Here is a 16851-nt window from a genome sequence, read left to right as displayed (position 1 = left end):
AATGTTCACCTACCTTTTACATAACGGATCTTTTAATAGATGCTGCGTTATAACGAAAATAGTTTTTCTGCTCCTTTTGATGCTATTAACAATTGATTCAAGTTCAAGGACACCTGCCTCAAAGTCCCTTTCTTCGAGACAAAATCTGAGAGTTTGATCTTTTTCTTCCATCGGAGAGAAGTTCTCCCAGACCCAATCCCTATCTTTATAGGCATGAATGATATATGCTGCATATTCAAACTGCTCTGGCTGTCTGTCTATTTCTTTGAAACCAAGAACTCGATGCACTGAAACATTCCAATAAAAAGATATCCTCCAGCCTTCAAAATGGATGAGCAATACGGTAAAGATAAAAATCAAAAGGATACTGGTATTTATGATGAAAAAGAGTTCAAAGGGGGCACTGTCTTTGCAGGCTGATATATCAAAAAGCATCACCGGGAAACCATGATATTGAGGTGGAGTATTACAGAGGTAATGGCTTGACAGGTCAGAGATGTTGGTATGGGTACTATTAATCCAATTAACAAACCAGGCAATACTTTCACAGGTACAATCAAATGGGTTAAAGCTCATATCTAAATTACTCAGGTTCCTGAAGGCTGGCCCAAAAACATCCTTCTCAACTGACGTTATGAGATTCTTCTGAAGGTTCAGTGACTTTAGAGATGCCTGATCATCAAAGACAGAGCGCGGAAATATGTTTAAATTATTCAATCCTAAATCAATGCTCTTTAATTCAGATAAGCCCTTAAATACCTCTGCTGGGATCTCATCAAAGCCATTAGACTCTAAGTTAAGAATGTGGAGGCGAGAAAGACCCTTTAGAAAATAAACAGGACCACTCGGGTTTGCACGTTTCCATAGCCGTGCTAAGTTGTTGTGCTGCAATTCCAGAATTTCTAGTTTCTCAAGACCCTCCAACAGTTTATCGTTTATGTTGGCTATATTGTTGTTGCTTAGATCCAGAATGACCAAGTGGCGAAGAGAATGAAAAGGTGAAGGAGAACTGTCCACATTTCTCAGGGCCACTCTGCAGAGCATCAGGCGTTGGAGGCTTGGAACCAGGGCAAAAGACCCAGGAGTCAGTTGTAGGTATTTGTTGTAGGAAAGGTAGATTTCAATGATATTTCCTAGACCTCTCCATTCTTGGCCTGTGAGCTCTTGCCCGATTTCATTAAGGCCAAGGTCGAGTACCTGAAGGTGGCCCAGACAAGAAAAAGCGTCACTCTCTATTTTTGAGATTTTGTTTTTGGTTAGGTTGAGCGTGACCAAAGGAGACTGAGCAAGTGACAAAAATGTTTCATTTGTTAAAGTTCGCAAGCTTGTGAAGGAGTCGGATAGACTTAAGTGTTTCAGCTTTATCAGTCCCGTGAACATATTGCTTTTTATGCCTGGGAAGTTGTTGTCTCCCATGTTAAGATACTCCAAACGTTTTAGCCACTGAAAGGAAAAATCATCGATCTTGGGACGCGAAGCAAGGGCAGTGCTTTGTTTGGTGAAAGATCGTCTCAAATCCAAGTATCTCACACTGAGAAGCCCATAAAAGGAGTGAGAAAATAAGTGTTCTATATTATTATACCCCAGGAAGAAATATTCTAGACGTGGAAGCCAAACGAAGGAACCATTATCAATCACATTTAAGTTGTTGTGGGAAAGATCGAGCACGGTGAGATTTGTGTGCTTGAGCCCAACGAAAGTCATATTGCTCGTTCTGTACAGCTGGGTGTTGCTCAGGGATAGATTCTGAATGCTTGTGTTCGACAGTTCTAAACAAAGCTGCTCTGTGAGGTTGGGGTTCAGTTGAGCATTGTTCAGAGAGAGGCCAAATAATTTTCCAATTGCATGAAAACACCCTGGAGAGAACTAAAGGTGGGGGGAGAAAAAAGAGGTTAATAACCAAAACACGGTGGGGTCCGCATGACTCTAGAGAAGCTTAAACACAATTCTTTACTCCGCCCCTTTCCCCTTCACCATCTTCTCTGGGTTTACTCTCCATCCCTCTACTGCACAGCTCCTTACTCTGTGCCTGCGACACCCACCTCCGGGGGCAGTCCCCCACCTTTCCTGGCCGCTGCTTACCTTCTGCCCAGCATTCAATGGCCTCCTTTTCAGGGGGCCCTCCCTGACCTCCCAGTCTAGGTGAGGTCCCTGGTATTTTTACTTGATCACACTGAATATGATCGTAATTAATAAACTCTTTGTAAGGTGACCACTGGGGCAGATGCTGTTTCTGTCTCGCTGACCACTGTTCTCAGTGAACACGTGGGGAATGAACGGGTGGATTTTATTATGCAACAGTGACGCGCACTTTCCCTTCTGTAGCTCTGAGTTCCAGCCTTCCTCTTTGTCTGTCCAGCCCGGGTTTTCTCCTGATGTTATTGCACGACAGTGCCTCCAGCTCCCTTCCGCTCTGCCCCCACTCCCTCACCAGAAGCCTTGTCTGCTGTGGGATTCTGCCCCAGAACAAGAGGACAGAAGGCAAGGAGAGAAGGAATCCCGAGAGGGTCGGAGCCAGGCCTGGGTGGTTAAACACCAGGAGAGCCAAGAGGCTCTGATTCCTCCTGTGTCACTTGTGAGCTGTTAGGGCTAATGGGCGATAAGGCAAATTTGGTTGTAAGTAAAGTGAATTGGACTACAGAGCAGGAAATTGTTCAGTTCATTAGGGTGAACTTCCATGATAACATTATGTTGCAGTAATCAAAATTGAGTTTTTGAATAATTCTCAATGACACGGAGAACGCTCATGACGTGAGATGACTTTTTAATGGGAGGATACACCGTCGCCTATGGGAGGCAATACAGCACAGCTGTTAAGAGCATGGGCTCCGATCTAACACTGCCAGAGACCCAGTTCTGTCACCAAACTGTCACATGTGAGACCTTGGACAAGTTCCTCAACCCTGCTTCATCTCAGTTTACCCTTGGGTAAAATGATGATACGAATCAATTGGTGACGGGACGCCTGCATGGCTCAGTCGGTCAAGTGTCCGACTCCTGATTTCGGCTCAGGTCATGATCTCGTGATTCGTGAGATTGAGCCCCACATCCAGCTCTTTGCTGATAGTGTGGAGCTTACTTGGGATTCTTTCTCTCTCTCCCCTGCTCTCTCTCTCTCTCGAATAAATAAATAAACTTTCAAAAAAGAATAAGTTGGTTACAGGACTATGTAAATATATGTATTTAATAAATATATATTTATATGTAAATAAATATATAGATATTATAAATAAATTATAATAAATAATAAATTTAAATTTATGAATATATACAATAAATTATAAATATATATGCATATATATACTATATATGCATATATATAGTGTATATATATATATATATATATGTATGTATATCATAGTGTCCAACATACGGTGTCTTGAATTTGTGCTCTGAATTTCAGTGGCTGTTGCTTTTTCTTACTATCACTTGGAGAAAAGCTAGAGATAAAAATACCCAACATTGGTTGTCTCTGGACTATGGGTTTTTGGATGATTTTTATCTCCCCCGTCATTACTTGCATATATTGTAAGAGTTCTACAATAAATGTTCTAAACAAACAAAAAAATGTTGTTCAATAATTAGCATGAATATTACATAAAATGTTTGCTTGTTTATATTTTATCATCTCAGGACAAATACACAGTCTATTTTTATGTCTGTAAGTTGATACATCTTTTGAAAATCTGACTTAGTTTACGATTTCCAATATTCTTATTCTCAGCCTGTAAAGGAATAAAATACAAACATACCTGTATATGAAAGTAGTTACTGAAATGAATACCATGCATCTAAAGAGAAGGTTAATTAGGTGTATTCCATTATAAGAAGTATATTCCATTATCAGAAGATTTTCATAATAATCTAATGCTAGTTATCATTTATGGAGCACTTATGTGAGATACGGTGCTAAATTCTTTACCATACAGCCTATGAAGTAGTGTTATTATTATACTAACTTTACACCTGGGGAACTGGAGCGCAAAGAACTTGAATAATTTGCCTGATTACACAAGTATTAGGAGAGAAAGCCCAGAAGGGGAGCCAGCTCGCCCAACTCTACAGCCTGTGCTCTTAACTATCATGCTGTTTTAATTCTTTCAGAGATTTTGTGCCATAGATAGTATTCCCACTTTACAAGTGAGGAAGCTAAGACCCAGAAAGGTTATGTAGGCTCCCCAAGGTTCTTATAACTGGAACACGGATTTTAACCCACTTCTGTTAGATAGCGGAGCTCCAGCCCCCAATTGCTACCAGTGTTTCTTTTTGCGAGGAGGACATCAATGGCCCCAAGCAGTAAGTGTGAAGGACTTTTGGAAAGCATGGCAAACATTATTACCCCTTTCTCTAGGGATCTTTAGATTCTTACCCCTGTGACACAGTTAGGGATTGCCCACACTTAAAGGTAGAACACGAAATCATTTTACCCGACTTCTTACCTCTTTAATTGGATTTGATGACAATTCTAATTTCTTCAAAGAAGAATTGCCAAGGAAATCCAGTCCTTCACGTCTCAGGATGTTAATTTTATTATTTGATAACAGGAGCTCTTGGAGATTTTCCAGTTGGGGCTGACTTCCTAATTTGGTAGATGACAAACCATTATGAGATAGATCTAATTTGATTAAATTCTGAGAGAGAAAAAAGATGCATACAAGTTAGAGTCTTGCCACCAAAAATAGTTCCTTTAAATGTACCTGAATCTTAGAAATTACAGCAAAAGTGTCACCTCTCTATTATTCTATAGACAATTGACAGTAGAGGTAATGAAAAATTTTCGTGGTGATCAAAAATAACATTGTTACAAGGGTTTGTTTCTCACTTCAAGAATTATTTAAAAAAATTTTTTTAATGTTTATTTTCGAGAGACAGAGACAGAGTATGAGCGAGGAGGGGCAGAGATAGAGAGGAAGACATAGAATCCGAAGCGGGCTCCAGGCTCCAAGCTGTCAACACAGAGCCTGACCTGGGGCCCAAACCCACAAACCATGAGATCGTGACGTGAGCCAAAGTCGGACACCCAACTGACTGAGCCACTCAGGCGCCCAAGAATCATTTTTTAAAAAGAATGATTTTATTTCTCTTACCAAAATAAAGGGATTTAAGCATATTTATTCATGATATAAGGAAGATTCATAATAAACATTTATTTACTTTATTATTTATAATAAGCATTTCCTTATGATGTAAGGAATATTCATGTGGCTTATTAAACATATAATGTCATGCATCAGCCTTGAAATGAAACAAAAATATGCTAAGTGAAATAAGTCATACAGAGAAAGACAGATACCATATGTTTTCACTCTTATGTGGATCCTGAGAAACTTACCAGAAGACCATGGGGGAGGGGGAAAAAAATGTTAGGGAGGGAGCCAAAACATAAGAGACTCTTAAAAACCGAGAACAAACTGAGGGTTGATGGGTCGTGGGAGGGAGGGGAGGGTGGGTGATGGGTATTGAGGAGGGCACCTGTTGGGATGAGCACTGGGTGTTGTATGGAAACCAATTTGACAATAAATTTCATATTTAAAAAATAATTAAAAAATATAAATAAGTAAATAAACATTAAAATAAAAAAATGAAACAAAAAAAAATGAAGAAATATTTTCTTTAAAAGACCATGAAATCCTAAAAAAGATTTTTACTTTGAGAAAGATTGATAGGTATGTTAATTTTGCATCATGGCGAGTATAGAATATTCATTTTTGTTTTGTTAGTGCTGTGGGACATTTTAACCACCTTGTGCTATTTTTAACAGGTAAATTTCCACTCAGGTAAAAGGTAAGGAAAAGCTGATACATATTAGGGTAAAATCTTAGATGATGTGTATTCAAGAGAGAAAGACTTTTATTTATGTTTTCAACATGAAAGAACATTTTGCCAAAGATTATTCTAACCAGATTTTGAGGCCTTTGTGTCCAAAGCCATTTCGTCCACTGCAGAATCTAAAGAGGCATAAGAGAATTTCAAATCACTAGCAAGCAAGTCACTTTACAAATGTTTCTAAGCATACTTGTTTGTACATTATTCTTGGCATATGAGGTCAAGGAATGCCAAATTTTGTATAGGTCCATGTGATGAAGAAAACAAAGAGTTTAAAAAAATGGCTTTGGTTCAAGAAAAGTATCTAATAAGTGTCTCAGATTTAGAGACACTCACATACATTTTCACAGATTTAAAATTCAAGGAAAGTACTCAGGGGAAAAAAAGGATAGCCATTAGTAAAGCAATAATATGAAGAGATTTCTAAATCAAGAGTAGGTAATTTTTAGTTGGACAATTTGCTTTATCATGTGTCATTTTGTTAACTTTATTTAAGTCTGAATTTGGATGTGTGTTGTTGTTTGTTTGTTTGTTTTTCATTACTTCAGGTACTATCAGCAGCATTGAGAGTTTATTTGCTGTGTTCCTAATGAGATATTCTTGTTCTTCTCGGGTTATGACAGACCAGATTCTTCTCTGATCTCTACCTCTTGTATCTGAGTTGTATTTTTAATGGGAGGGAGCAAGAGAGGCAGAGTTCTTTAAACTTAAGACTGAAAGTGAAGTAAGATGCTATTTTCTCTTTTGAAAATATTTCCAATCTTAAATGGCCATATTTGTACATAAAGCTGCCCCTCTTCCCGTTTGGGTAGATCAGAGTTTTCATTCTTGACCTTGATACTTAGATACGAAATCTCAAGATTCATGAGTGACTTGCAAACTTAACACGAGGCAACATATTTTTAATTTCTTATATGGAGGTGGACATTTCCATCCTACCTTCAGGTTTTGAAAGGGATCGTTTTCAATTTTCTGGATTGAATTGGACCTTAGATGGAGTTCCATCAAATTCACGCAGAAGATAAAAGTTCGCTCTGAAAGGCGAGATAGTTCATTGTGTTCGAGGTTCAAAATTTCCAACAAGGGGAGTTTTTGGCACAATTCTGGCTCCAGTTTTGAGATGGAGTTAAATCCTCCATCCAAGGTAGTAAGTTGGCTGTATCTTGTAAAGTTGTCAGGTGGTAATCTTCTGAGCTGATTATGGGTGAGATTCAACACCGTTATGTTTGCTGGGAGGTCATCGGGCACTTGTGTCAACTTCAGATGACTGCAGTCAGCTGCTTCATGCCTAACAACACATTTGTTGGTAGAGGATGTACACAGTATCCAAAAGGGCAACAGCCCCAAAAAGGAATAGATATAAGGCGAACTCTGACTCATGATTCCCTCCTCTAAAAGAGACATAACAAAGTAGCGGACATTAATGACACAGGTTTTCATAGGCATTGGTATATTCCTTGTAAGATAGATAACCAAATGTGACTACGTGTGATCTTTTTATTCACAACTGGTATGATACACAAGTATGTATTATACAAGTTGTACCTCCAATAGAAATAATTCAAGTAGCACAGAAAAGTAAAAAATGGAACACACAAACTCGCTCCTCACTCTTCACCTCCGCCCCATCTTCAGTGTTTCAAGGTAACCTCCTGACAGTTTCTATTTCTAATGTTCACGGTCACCTCCACAAACTCAAATAACACGTTTGCGCTTATGCTTCTGTTTCGTCAATACAGTGAGTAGTTTCTTTCCACCGTAAAGATACGAAACTTACACTATTCGATCAGTCTCCTCACAATTCTTCCTCAGTCACTTTTAATTTATTTAATCCATTGTTCTATTTATAAGTTTTATGACTATAGCTAAAACTCTGTCTTATTGATCAGACAACTTGAGACGTCCTCTCTTGATCCTCGGGATGTGATATAGGAAATGTGCACCCCTGAATGTTCTACCCATTTCTTCCATATTTACGCTTCCTAAAACTGCCAACTACAGCCCTGGCTTGACACTGTGAAGATATAAAATGTTAGCATTTGTATCCTAAAACTATGGCGAGTCCAACATACTTGGTCCACATAAATTCAGAAAATCTAAAGCCAATAAATATCATTTGCAATTTTATGATTATAGAAATAAGCATTCACTGCAGAATCAAGACAACATAGAGAAACATAGTGATAAGGAGAAAAAAAACCTGGAATTACACTGCCGAGTTGTGTTCCTGTTTTCTGCTTGGTAGCCTCCGGCAAGTTAACTCATTTTTTTAGGACTTCATTCCCTCATCTTGTAAGTCTGGATAATCGAAGTCGCTCTTCCATAGGTTGTTACAACGATGAAATGAGATAAGCCTTACAGTAGTTGGCACACACCAGCGTTTGTTATTACTATTATTATTAATCAGTAAAATAATCCACGATTCATAAGTAGATAATTGCAACTATTCTCTACTTTGTAAACGTTTTACTTCATAAGGAAAATCTATACAAGACAGAAGCCAATTATATCATGAGACAATCACAGCTAACTATTAACAAGAAGAGGGGGCCAAGCGTGCAAAATCATTGAAATTCAAGGAAATTCATGGTGGCTAGAAGGATGTGAGAAGCTTCTTATTAACCTAGCCTTGGGTTAGATGGAGAGCCACAGTACAGACTCTAGGGCTGTTCTCACAGGCTGGGAATCAACTAGTATCTTCCCTGAACAACTACAACTGATCTTCATTTGAGGAGGCTCAATTCCTCTAAACCTGTTCTGGTTTTCAATTTCATTTTATTTATTTCTTTATTTTTAAATGTTTATTTATTTATTTGAAGGCAGAGAGAGAGAGAGAGAGAGAGAGAGAGAGAGAGAGTGAGAGAGAGAGAATACATGCAGGTGCAGGAGGGGCAGACAGAGAGGGAGAGAGAGAAAATCCCAAGCAGGTTCTGCACTGTCAGCATGGAACCTGATGCGGGGCTCAATTTCACAAACCGTGAGATTGTGAACCGAGCCAAAATCAAGAGTTGGACACTTAACCAACTGAACCACCCAGGGGCCCCTTCAATTTCATGTTCAGAATAGAAAGAAAGTTCCACATTATGAGGCATCCATGGATCACTTTACCCTACTAGTTGGTCTAAAGAATCAAAGTTAACAAATTTAAGCATTTGCTAACATACCATTCACAAACTAGAAAGGCCTTTAAAAGTTTGAATGGGGTTTTAGGGGAGAAGATGGTGGAGCGGTAGGAGGCCCCTATGCTTGCCGCATTCCTTGAACATACCTGGATAAACATCAAATCATTCTCAACACCCAAGAAATCAATATAAGGGTGAGAGAATAAGTTGCACAACTAGAGAGAGAGACAAGAGGCGACATCGTGGAAGGTAGGAAGGTGATATGTGCTTTGGGGAAGAAAAGGATCATAGGTGTTATGGAAGGGAGGGAGCCCTGATCACAAACAGAGAGGAGAGAGAGAGAGAGTGAGAGCGCACAGGGGATCACACAAGAAAAACACTTTCCCAAAACCATTGACTGAGAAAATGAGTGGGGCTGATCGCTGTGAGTTTTTACAACCAGCAGAGCTCAAAGCCTGGACTTTTAGAAGTCAGTGCCATGGCAGGTGTGGAGCCTAGTGGGTGCAACGATGCTCTGTGGTAGGCAGAGAGCTGGGAGTGGACAGCACTATCTGAGGATCCCTTGGGACACACTGGGAGAGATATTTACCCCTTCTTGGGGTGCATTTGGGAGAGGCGGCATTGCCTCTTAGGGGACAAAAGAGCCAGTGGGCACCATTGTGCTGCCCTGTTCCTTAGCAAAGGAACAGAGACAGTTCACCTGAGGGCAGCTGACCTGGATGCCAGCTTTTTGCAGCACTTTACTCTTAAACTCTAAGCTCCTGGGTGTTGGTACAACTGCCCTTCTGGGACAAACCAGCACCAGCCCCAATGTGAAGGTGGAACTCTCCCCCAGAGCACCAGCATGAGTCTGCATTACACTGGGTCCCTAAAGTTTGGAGTTTTGAAACTCAGCCGGCCTGCCTGAGGTAAAACCCACTGGTTGGGTGGGCACACAGGCCAGACACAGCCAGAGTGAAGGCAGGGACCTGAGGTATGCTTGGGACACACAGAGGGAGATTGTTAGCTCTTCTGTGAGGGCTTCATGGACAGCAGCAGACACAAACTCCCCTTCTCAGGGACAAGGGGGAGGGTTGGCACCAATTTTTCCCCTTCCCATCAGCACACATTGACTTCAGGGAGCAGAACAGTGCTGACAGTGGAGGCCTGAGCCACTTACACCAAGTCCCAACCCCTGTGTTCTTCAGGTACATCTTTACCTGGGCAAATGTGACTAAGAACCAGAGCAGCAGGCCCCTACCCCAGAAGGCCAGCACAAACCCTTGCATGTACCAAGTCTACTGACCATAGAGTGCAGCAAAGCTTCAGCTCCAGTGGAAATAGGATCAGACCTCTTTTAACAGGCAGACAAGAGCACACCTAGTTAAAACAAGCCACACTCTGGCTAAGGTCCACACACTTCCCACTGCAGGCGAGGAGAAACTCTGCAGAGGGCTGACCTGAGGGTAAGAGCAGTCAAAACAGAGCATCAGAGTGCACACAGCAAACCCCAGAAACACTTCCTGAAGTTCTAGGTCTTGAGCACTATATGACCTCTTCTTAATAAAGCCATTACTCTCAGGAACATGAAACATATCCAGCTTTCCTAACACAGAAGAAGACAGAGACCTAGAAAAAAAATGCGAAGATGGAGGAATTCATCCCAAAAGAAAGAACAAGAAAAGGTCACAGCCAGGGATCTAATTAAAAGAGATACAAGCAATATGCGGGATCCAGAATTTAAAACAACAATAAAAAGGATACTAGCTGGCCTTGAGAAAAGCATAACGGACACCAGGAAGTCTCTTACTGCAGAGATAAAGAACCTAAAAAACTGGTCAGGCCAAAATAAAAACTGCTATAACCAAGAGGTGAAACTGACTAGATGTAATGACCACAATAATGGAAGAAGCAGAGGAATGAATAGTGATATAGAAGACAAAATTATGGAATATAATAAAGCTGAAAAGAAGAGGGAAATAAAAATATTGGATCACAAATGTAAACTTAGGGAACTCAGCAACTCCATAAAACATAATAGCATTCATATCATAGGAGTCCCAGAAGAAGAGAGGGAAAAGGGGATAGAAAGTTTATTTGAGCAAATTATAGATGAAAACTTCCTTAATCTGTGGAAGGAAACAGACATCCAAACCTAGGAGACACAGAAAACTCCCATCAAAATCAACAAAACCAGGCCAACACAAGGACAGATCATAGTAAAATTTTCAAAATACATAGATAAGGAAAAAAATACTAAAAGCAGCCCAGGAAAAGATGTCCCTAACTTACAAGGGAAGACAAATAAGGTTAGCAGCAGACTTATCCACAGAAACCTGGCAGGCCAGAAGGGAGTGGCAGGATATATTCAATGTGCTGATGGGAAAACACGCAGCCATGAAACTTTACCCAGCAACGCTGTCATTCAGAATGGGAGGGGAGATAAAGAGCTTCACAGACAAACACAAACTAAAGAAGTTCATGACCACGAAACTAACCCTGCAAGAAATATTACTGGGGACTCTTTGAGTGGGAAAAGAACGCCAAAAGCAACAAAGGCTAGAAATGAACAAAGAAAATCTCCAGAAACAATGACTTAACAGGTAATACAATGGCACTAAATTCATATCTATCAACAATCACTCTGAATGTAAATGGACTAAATGCTCCAATCAAAATACATAGGGTATCAGAATGGATTAAAAAACAAAAACAAAAACAAGACCCATCTACATGCTACCTACAAGGGACTCATTTTAGACCTAAAGACACAGGATGAAAGTAAGGGGATGGAAAACCATCTATCATGCTAATGAATGTCAAAAGAAAGCTGAAGTAGCCATACTCGTATCAGACAAACTAGATTTTTAAATAAAAGACTGTAACAAGAGAGGAAGAAAGGCACTATATCATAATAAAGGGGACTATCCGAAAAACAGATAATCCAGTGAAGAAATGGGTAGAAGACATGAATAGATACTTTTCTAAAGAAGACATCCAGATGGCCAACAGGCACATGAAAAGATGCTCAACGTCACTCCTCATCAGGGAAATAAAATCAAAACCACACTCAGATATCACCTCAAGGCCAGTCAGAGTGGCCAAAATGAACAAATTAGGAGACTATAGATGCTGGCGAGGATGTGGAGAAACGGGAATCCTCTTGCACTGTTGATGGGAATGCAAATTGGTGCAGCCACTCTGGAAAGCAGTGTGGAGGTTCCTCAAAAAATTAAAAATAGATCTACCCTATGACCCAGCAATAGCACTGCTAGGAATTTACCCAAGGGATACAGGAGTGCTGATACATAGGGGCACATGTACCCCAATGTTTATAGCAGCACTTTCAACAAGAGCCAAATTATGGAAAGTGCCTAAATGTCCATCAACTGACGAATGGATAAAGAAGATGTGGTTTATATATCCAATGGAATACTACTTGGCAATGAGAAAGAATGAAATCTGGCATTTGCAGCAACATGGATGGACCTGGAGACTATTATGCTAAGTGAAATAAGTCAGGCAGAGAAAGACAGATACCGTATGTTTTCACTCATGTGTGGGTCCTGAGAAACTTAACAGAAGACCACGGGGCAGAGAAAGTGGGGGGGTGGGGGGAGTTACAGAGAGGGAAGGAGGCAAACCAAAGAGCCTCTTAAATACTGAGAACAAACTGAGGGTTGATGGGGGATGCGGGTGAGGGAAAGTGGGTGATGGGCACTGAGGAGCGCACCTGTTGGGATGAGCAGTGGGTGTTGTATGGAAACCAATGTGACAATAAATTATATATATAAAAATAAATAAATAAAAATAGGCATCTCGTCACTGGCCTGAAAAAATAAATAAATAAATAAATAAATAAAGGGATTATCTAACAAGAAGATCTAACAGTTGTAAATATTTATGCTCCCAAACTGGAAGAAACAAAGTATTAAATCAATTAATAGCAAACATAAAGAAACCCATTGATAATAATATAATAATAGTAGGGGACTTTAACGCCCCACTTACATTAATAGATCATCTAAAAAAAAAAAACAAGGAAACAATGGCTTTGAATGACGCATTGGACCACATGGATTTAACGGATAAATTCAGAGCATTTCATCCTAAAGCAGCAGAATACATCTTCTTTATAAGTGCACATGGGACGTTCCCCACAATAGATCATATCCTGGGTCACAAGTAAGACCTCAACAAATACAAAATGACTGAAGTTATACCATGCATATTTTCTGACCATACACTACAAAACTTGAAGTGAACCACAGGAAAAAATTTGGAAAGACCACAAATACTTGGATGTTAAAGAACATTCTATTAAAGAATGAATGAGAGGGGCACCTGGGTGGCTCAGTTGGTTAAGTGTCTGACTTCAGCTCAGGTCAGGATCTCACAGTTTGTGAGTTCAAGCTTCGCATTGGGCTCTTCTGACAGCTCAGAGCCTGGAGCTTGCTTCGGATTCCGTATCTCCCTCTCTCTCTTCCTCTCCCTACTCATGCTCTCTGTCTCAAAAATAAACAAACATTTAAAAAAAATTTTAAAAAAAGAATGAACAGTTAACCAGGAAACTAAAGAATAAATTTTTTAAAAAAACATGGAAACAAACGAAAATGAAAACACAATGGTCCAAAACCTTTGGGATGCAGCAAAAATTGTCCTAACAGGGAAGTATATGCAATATAGGACTACCTCAAAAGGCCAGAAAGCTCTCAAACACACAACCTAATCTTATACATGAATAAGCTAGAAAAAGAACAACAAACAAAGCCTAAAGCTAGTGAAGAAGGGAAACAATAAAGATTAGAGCAGAAATAAATGATACAGAAACTAAAAAACAATACAACAGATCAATGAAAACTGGAGCCTGGTTCTGTGAACGAATTAATAAAACTGATAAACCCATCCGTAGCCAAACTTATCAAAAAGAAAAGAGAAAGCATTCAGATAAGTAAAATCATGAATGGGTGAGGGGAGATCAGAACTAACACCCAAAGAAATACGAACAATCATAACAGGATATTATGTAAAGCTGAATGCCAACAAATTAGGCAATCTGGAAGAAAAGGATAAATTCCTAGAAACATATAAACTACCAAAGCTGAAACAGGAAGAAATGGAAAATTTGAAAAGACTGATAACTAGCAAAGAATTTGTATCAGTAGTAAAAAATCTCCTAACAAAAGTCCAGGGCCAGATGGCCTCTCAGGGGAATTACGCCAAACATTTAAAGAAGAGTTAATACCTATTCTTCTCAAACTGTTCTAAAAAATAGAAATGGAAGGAAAACTTCCAAACTCATTCTACAAGGCCAGCATTACCTTGATTCCAAAACCAGACAAAGACCCCAGTAAAGAGAATTACAGGCCATACCCCTGATGAACATGGACGCAAAAATTCTCAACAAAACACTAGCAAATCGAATCCAACAGTATATTAAAAGAATCATTCACCACGATCAAGTGAGATTTATTCCTGGGCTGCAAAAATGGCTCAATATTTGCAAATCAATCAATGCTCTACACCACATTAATAAAAGAAACAATAAAAACCATATGGTCATTTCAATAGATACAGAAAAAGCATGACACAAAGTATAATGTCCATTCTTGGTAACGACCTTCAACAAAGCAGGGATAGAGTAATCATACCGCAACATCACACAGTCCATATATGAGAATCCCACAGGTAATATAATCCTCAATGGGGAAAAACAGAACTTTTCCTCTATAGTCAGGAATAAGACAGGGATATCCACTCTCACCACCGTTATCGAACATAGTACTGGAAGTCCTAGCCTCAGCAATCAGACAACAAAAAGAAAGACAAGGCATCCAAATTGGCAAGGAAGAGGTCGAACTTTCACTATTTGCAGACAACATGGTTCTCTATGTAGAAAACCAGAAAGATTCCATCAAAAAAATTGCTTGAACTGATACACAAATTCAGTTAAGTTGTAGGTTACAAAATCAATGTACAGAAATCTGTTGCATTTCTATACACCAATAATGAAGCAGCAGAAAGAGAAATGAAGGAATAAATCCCATTTACAATTGCACCCAAAATAACAAGATACCTAGGAATAAACCTAACCAAAGAGGTAAAAGATCTGTATTCTGTGAACTATAAAAAACTGATGAAAGAAATCGAAGGTTACCCAAAGAAATGGTAAACATTCCATGCTCATGGATTAGAAGAACAAATATTGTTAAAATCTCTCTACTACCCAAGGCAAACTATACATTTAATCCCTATCAAAATACCACCCACATTTTTCACAGAGCTGGAATAAAAAATCCTAAAATTTGTATGGAACCACAAAGGATACTGAATAGACAAAACAATCTTGAAAAAGAAAAGCAAAGCTGGAGGCATCACAATTCCAGACTGCAAGCTATATTACAAAGCTGTAGTCATCAAGATAGTATTGGTACTATCACAAAAACAGACACATTGGTCAATGGAACAGAACAGAAAACCCAGAAATGGGCCCACAGCTATATGGCCAATTAATCTTCAACAAAGCGGCAAAGAATATCCAATGGGAAAAAGACAGTTCTCTTCAATAAACAGTGTTGGGAAAACTGGACAGAAACAGGCAGAGGAATGAAACTGGACCACTTTCATATATCATACACAAAAATAAATTCGAAATGGATGGAATAGGAAATCAACAAAATCCTAAAGGAGAACACAGGCATCAACCTATCTGACACTGGCTGTGGCAATTTCCTACTAGACACATCTTCTGAGGCAAGGGAAAGAAAAGCAAGCATGAATTATTGGAACCTCGCCAAGATAAAAATCTTCAAAGTAAAGGAAACCATCAACAAAATGAAAAGGCAACATTCAGAATGGGAGAAGATATTTAGAAATTACATATCTTATAGAGAGTATCCGAAATCTATAAAGAACTTATCAAATTCAACATCAAAAAAACAAATCATCTAGTTAAGAAATGGGCAGAAAACATGAACAGACACTTTTCCAAAGAAGACATCCAGATGGCTAACAGACATATGGAAAGATGTTCAACATCACTCATCCATAGGGAAATCCAAATCAAAACCAGGATGATACCACCTCACACCTGTCAGAATGGCTAAAATTAACAACACAGGGAACAACAGGTGTTGGTGAGGATGTGGAGAAAGGGGAACCCACTTACATTGTTGGTAGGAATGCAAACTGGTGCAGCCACTTTGGAAAACAGTATGGAGGTTCCTCAAAAAGTAAAAAATAGAACTATCTATGACCCAGCAATTGCACTACTAGGTTATTTACCCAAAGAATACAAAAATACTGATTTGAAGGGGCACATACACCTCAATGTTTATAGCAGCACTATCAACAAAACCGAAGTATGGAAAGTGTCCATCAACTGATGAATGGATAAAGAAGAAGTGATATATTTGTGTGTGTGTGTATATGTATATATATATATATATATATACACACACACACACATACATACAGATACATACACACACAATGGAATATTACTCAGCCATCAAAAAGAACAAAATCTTGCAATTTGCAATGACATGGATGGAGCTAAATTGTATCATGCTAAGTGAAATAAGTCAGTCAGAGAAAGACAAATACCATATGACTTCACTCATATATGGAATTTAAGAAATAAAAAGATGAACATAGGGGAAAGAAAAAAAAGAGAGAGGGGAGCAAACCATAAGAGTGACTCTTAACTGTAGAGAATAAACTGAGGGTTGCTGGAGGGGAGGTGGGTGGGGAGGTGGGCTAAATCAGTGGGTATTAAGGACAGCACTTGTGATGAGCACTGGGTGTGATATGTAAGGGAGGAATCACTAAATTCTACTACTGAAACTAATATTATACTATCTATTAACTAACCAGAATTTAAATAAAAACTTGAAACAAAAAAAATAACTTAAAAGTTTTAATA

At 39.1% G+C, this 16851-nt stretch overlaps 1 protein-coding gene across 1 annotated transcript in view; it reads right to left on the bottom strand.

The window, feature by feature from the left end:
* TLR3 (toll like receptor 3) overlaps positions 1–16851 on the bottom strand; it is a 77009-nt gene that overhangs the window by 1966 nt on the left and 58192 nt on the right. The window contains exons 4-6 of the mRNA XM_042934335.1: positions 6766–7217; positions 4440–4631; positions 14–1866 (exon numbers count right to left, since the gene is read on the bottom strand). Coding sequence (XP_042790269.1) covers positions 14–1866; positions 4440–4631; positions 6766–7206 — 2486 coding nt within the window. The 5' untranslated portion in view covers positions 7207–7217. The remainder of the gene's footprint in view (positions 1–13; positions 1867–4439; positions 4632–6765; positions 7218–16851) is intronic.

The sequence above is a fragment of the Panthera leo genome, chromosome B1, assembly GCF_018350215.1.
Source record: "Panthera leo isolate Ple1 chromosome B1, P.leo_Ple1_pat1.1, whole genome shotgun sequence".
Classification (NCBI taxonomy): Eukaryota; Metazoa; Chordata; class Mammalia; order Carnivora; family Felidae; genus Panthera; species Panthera leo.
Note: the sequence above shows the minus strand (reverse complement) of the source record. Positions and strands in the feature narration are given on the sequence as shown.